Below are 5,430 nucleotides of genomic sequence, written 5' to 3'. Positions count from 1 at the left end.
GTTATAAAAACGGTTAATGCATCAAAAAGGTTATTGAAAAAATAAAATTGAAAATATGCCTTAAGATATTTTAATTTTTTTTATACGTTGTAGCAATACTCACGTACCTGCAGAAAAAAATGTATGTTCTTCTAAATCAAATATTCGTCACTAATAAGTTCATGTAGCGATAAATTTAAGTTCATATTTTTAATACCTTCTAACGTTGTTTCGGAACCCTTTAGTAAAAACTGCTGTGGAAAAAATCCCCTTCAGCATTTAAATTTTTTCTTATGCACTCGTAGATAGTAATATGAATCAAGTATACACCGTAATAGACGGCTCAATATAGTTCATACTTTGGGCAGTCACTATTAAAAATGTAAAGCTGTGTAATATAAAATATGAACAAACCGAAAAGGGACCAATTATATTTGGTTTAGTAAATTTCAAACTGACAACAACAATTTGTAAAAACGCTCCAGTACATTTATTATTATTATTATTATTATTCAAGCAATAGCAAAACTCCTTATTTTAACTGACCGATACAACAAGTATGAGCGTACTGTAAAACGAGTGATATTCAATATTACACAACATAATAATATAACATATTTAAGTACATATAAAAAATTATATTTATAATAATACTAATATATGTGAGTAGAATTTTAAAAAAGAATGTCCATAAACATAAATATGCACTATAATATTTAACATACATTTTATATAATTTAATACATAATACAAAATATCATATACATAATATAAATACAATCATACATCATTATTCGTCGTCATCGGAATCGATATTATTCTGAATATTCTCGTCGCTGTCTGGCGGCGAATCCAAAAAATTTTCAATTGGAGGTGATCGCGGTAACGATAACGGCGAAATTGGATGCGGTAGGGATGGAGGGGAATACAACACTTGTGAGGGTGGGTAATTCCCCTCTGGAGATGAATAAGATGTCATACAAGGAGGTTTTAACACCAAATAAAGTATATGCGGTTGTGAGTGAGGAGGTTGTGGAAACTGTGGAATCGGATAAGGCGTCAGTAGCATTGAATGATGCCTATGTAGAATTGGACGAATTGGCCCCTGTGGAATTTGACGAGGATAAAGTAAAGGAAAACGATGCCGCTGTGGAATTGGATGAAGCCTCGGTGGAATCGGATGAGGTCTCAATGTAATCGGATGATGCCGCTGTGGAAATGGATGATGCCGATGTGGAAACGGATGCTGCTGCTGTGGAATCGGGTGATGTTGCTGTGGCATTGGAAGATGTCGCTGTAGAATAGGACGAGGTCCCAGTGGAATCGAACGAGGTGGCCGTAGATACAAACAATAAGACCGTCGTTCGAAACGAGATGGCTGTTGAAATAAATTAGGTTGTCTTGAAGAACGATGTTGCTGTGAAATCGGACGAGGCACTATTGGAATTGAACGAGGCTGAATTAAATGGGTACGACGAAGCTGTGGAATCGGACGAGGCCCCAGTGGAATCGTACGAGGTCGTGCAATCAAAATAGACCGCCGTCGTTCGAAACGAGATGGCTGTGAAGAGGACTGAGGAAGTTGTGGAGACAAACGAGGTGGTTGTCGAGGGATGGGAAATCGCCTGGGAGGCAAGTAAGGCATTTGTGGAGACAATCGTGGTGGCTGTGAAGGATGAGATGTGAACTCGACTAGATCTAGAATCATAAAAAATCAACAATTAAATATTAATCATATATAAAGAGTACTCATCGTTTCAGACCGGTTTTAATTTTTGTTTTGAAATCAGTATAAAAGTGACTTTTTCACCGTTGGTGGTTATTTATTTCGTATGATTATGAAAATTATAAATATATAACGCATAGTAATAATTACGAATATTATAAATTCATATGACATAGAATCAATCTGATATTAATATATATTAGAAACATCAAGGAGTTGAAATTTGACTAAAAAATCAAAGCTATTTAATTTTGCTATTGATTTAAGCTTACAATTAATAATAATAATAATAATAATAATAGTAATAAGAAGTGAAGACGTCAATAATAATTTAACCGGCCATAAAATCATAGCGTATTCGAAATCACAACACAACCTATCCATCCCCACCATTTTAGTCACGAACCAGCGATAAGACAAGCGTCGCGCGGTTACCGATTTGAATAATGTGTTTGAATAGTAAACGTCACATTGTTCTCAAACGTATCCAGCAGTTAAAACACGTGAACGTGTTGACATTCGAATGAATGAAAAGAATAAAAAGTATAAAAAAAAACAATATTATTTACCGGAAGTCGACTCATTGACTGCATTGGACGCGTTCGGATACGATGACATGACGAATGGGTCTGCGGCGACTGGAAGGAACGTGCGATCGACGGTGTAGTGATGACAAACGGTGTGTCGGATGAACGGCGGACGGTGTGTGGACGGCGAACAAATCTGCGACGAAGGACCAACACGTTGAGTCGGTGGAAGAGCTGCAACAGTAACAGCAACTGGCCGGGTGTCGGGATCGTCGTCAATGCGCCATCTATGCACAAACAATACGCGCGATCCTGTGTGCGTGCGCGCGCGCGTTTGTGGGCGTGATGGCTGCGCGTCTCAACAACCGAAGGGAAGAACTTTTTCGGAATTCGTTTTTATTATATTTTTTCGCGGAATAACACGTACTATAAAGCAATCTCTTTACGTTTACGGAATCGGAAAATTCCCGGAATCGTTGTGCATACAAGCACGGAACTAGGAGGTGGAAGACAGGGATTCATCCCCAGGCGTAACATTTTAGAGGGTGTAATTTTTGTAATTATTAACAATTACTTTGATATTTTTAACTTCTTTAAATACTGTCATTATGTTGAAAATCGATAAGTATGATTATATATTAATCATTAGAAAAAAATTCTCGAGAAGTGTATTTAATTATGGGTCTATGATAGGGCGTAATTTTAACATTTTCCCCGGGCGTAAAAATTTCTAGTTCCACATCTGCATGGAATTACAAACCGGCGATTTGTTAACAATTAAAACGTGCCATACGCTGTTCACCCCACTGTAAGTTGACGTACTAACATCGCGATCGTATAAAACAACATATTATTTTCGCGTTATTACGAAAAACCCGTCGTCATGTCGGTCGCGTTCGCGTTCTAAGAAAACGACTAAAGTCGTGTGTCGTTCACCAATATGATTTATACATTCACGTTAATAATTCACGTACATTCACGAACGCTCTGATATATATGATATGATTTTTATTGTGTTTAAAGTTGAAAAAACGTGCTACATGCACTGAAAACAGTTTTTAAAAGAAACTATAACAGGTTTATTTTGTTTTTACTCGATATTGTAAAATTTACGAATTGTTACACGGCACGTTATTCCCGGCGACCCTTAAATTAATATTGTTTTGTGCGCAACACCCGCGAAACGGTTGCCGTCGCGACGACACATAAGCCGAAAACGATCTATGCGATGACATGAAAAACCGTCCGCGGTGGACTGCTCTGATCCGTCAGCGAACGGGGTTCGACTGCAATAATAGAATAAAAACATCAGGCGAACAATGTCGGTGGAATACCCGAGAACGGTATTCCTCGTGTGCAATACTTCTGCAGCGTAGCCGTAGCCGTATTATACATTCGTTCGTACCGTATAGCGTGTTCAGACTTCGGTGGCAGAGGAGGAGGCGTAAAAAAATGTTAAATCGAACGTTTTTTTTTTTTTTTCTAGACATGAAGAAATATTTATATTTTATGTTAAAAAAACTCGCAATGACAGGAATATATTTTAATTAGGACCAAAAAGCATAACCGTAAGCGTGTCAAAAACGATAAAAATACATTTAAGACTAAAACGCATACATAATAGTACTGCATTGCATCATACTGTCGGTGTACGATTTCTTTTTTTATCCGGGCACGATTTTGTTGGAGGTACAGTCAGCGGGGGGAGGAGAAGGTGGTAGGGGAGGCAGTTTGTCCACCCGGCTCCTCCCGTAAACACGCCTATGGTTTTAACGGTTAAATTGTACAGCAACGAAATGTTCGTCGCGTGCGAAAAACGATTCCGAGCGAAGATAAACGTAAGATTTAAGCGGTATGGTTACTGGATGCAGCCCATTCGTTGACATTGCGTGCGAAATCCGGATTCGTCATTGGTTTCGGGTCAATAAGAAACCGTAAAAACGTATTCGGTCGAATACCTCGCCGAGAACAATACGCGATTAGCCGACATTTGACGAATACCAGTGATAATAATGGTATCACACGCAACATTAAAATTTAATATTAACAATTTAATAATTTAATTATTGTGTGTGTTACGCATTCTAAGTGCTCTACGCACATGTAGCACTCGGAATAATTGTTGAACAGTCACAAAATAATATTATCGGGATTTCAACACGATTGATAAAAAGCGTAGTTCATTATTATTAATATACAATTCTACATGACTATATTTTATGTATATGACTTTCTCTGATTTATATAACAATATGATATAACATTGTCGAACGATTCAGACGTATAATAAAACAATAAATTTAAATGGAAATAATGTGTACTAAGTGTAATAACAACTTCTGGTAAAACATGTTTTTAATGATATTTACAATCAATATCGGTACTTAGGTACTTAATTAGTTGGCGTATATTCAATCTTGCTCTGGAGGGGGGGGGGGTTAACAAAAATAATCTTTATCTTTTTTTTAGTTGCACAGATAAATAACTGTTATAAATATATATTATTTTATACAACATTTTTACCAATTTACAGTTTATTTTTACATTATTGGTAGGAATATAAAAACAACATAGTTAATAAAACTTCAGACACCTATCAATATAATTATTTAATTATTATAATATTTGTGTAATTTTATATTTTAAGTTCAAAGAGTAATAATGAAATTACGAATATATTACACGTCGTCAATAATAAAACAATTTTCTTTTCTTTTTTTTTTGGCCCTGGGGTTTGAATCCGAATCCATCTTCCGTATTTATACTACTGTACCTAATATTATACAGAATGACTTTTTTTTAATTTTTAAGTTATTAATGCGTGGCTTGTTCGTTTTTTAATGTTATTTTCGTCAACATTTTTTTAAACGCGTAGGTATTGTCTAACAGGGCAAAAATATGTACAACCAATATGGTTAAAACATTTGTACTTTGGAAATCTACATTTAATTGTTATTTTATTAGTGGTTGGGTATTTAGTTTTGATAATATCGTTCTTCATACAATGTTATTTTCTATACGTTTTATTCATAATTATACGGCGGGAAGGTTCGGCTATCGACACATCATTAGGTACAATTAGGCACCTGCATTGCAAATGATTGATATATTTGTTCGTTACTTTGATACATTGTTCTTCCGTGGAACGGTCGCAGTCGCAATGATATGTAGCCGAAAATGATTTATTGTGAGGATGTC

The 5,430-nt window shown here is 35.8% G+C and overlaps 1 protein-coding gene across 1 annotated transcript; it reads right to left on the bottom strand.

Moving 5' to 3' along the window:
- Positions 1–769: 769 nt before the first annotated feature.
- LOC112690542 (bromodomain-containing protein 4-like) lies at positions 770–2,323 on the bottom strand. Its single transcript, XM_025564575.1, has 2 exons — positions 2,275–2,323; positions 770–1,677 (listed from the first exon to the last, which is right to left on the bottom strand). Exons 1-2 carry the CDS (start codon positions 2,321–2,323, stop codon positions 770–772), a joined length of 957 nt encoding a protein of 318 aa, XP_025420360.1.
- Positions 2,324–5,430: the final 3,107 nt, after the last annotated feature.

The sequence above is a fragment of the Sipha flava genome, unplaced genomic scaffold, assembly GCF_003268045.1.
Source record: "Sipha flava isolate LNK unplaced genomic scaffold, YSA_version1 50_pilon_pilon, whole genome shotgun sequence".
Classification (NCBI taxonomy): Eukaryota; Metazoa; Arthropoda; class Insecta; order Hemiptera; family Aphididae; genus Sipha; species Sipha flava.
The sequence above is the reverse complement of the archived record's forward strand: the minus strand, read 5'-3'. Positions and strand labels throughout refer to the sequence as shown.

What these genes read in the sequence shown, in the direction of transcription:
- LOC112690542 (XM_025564575.1), bottom strand. Translation starts at nt 2,323, where the DNA reads ATGTCATCGTATCCGAACGCGTCCAATGCAGTCAATGAGTCGACTTCC. An exon ending in AGTCAATGAGTCGACTTCCG is followed by an intron (nt 1,678 to 2,274) that starts GTAAATAATATT and finishes TTATGATTCTAG; the next exon opens with ATCTAGTCGAGTTCACATCT.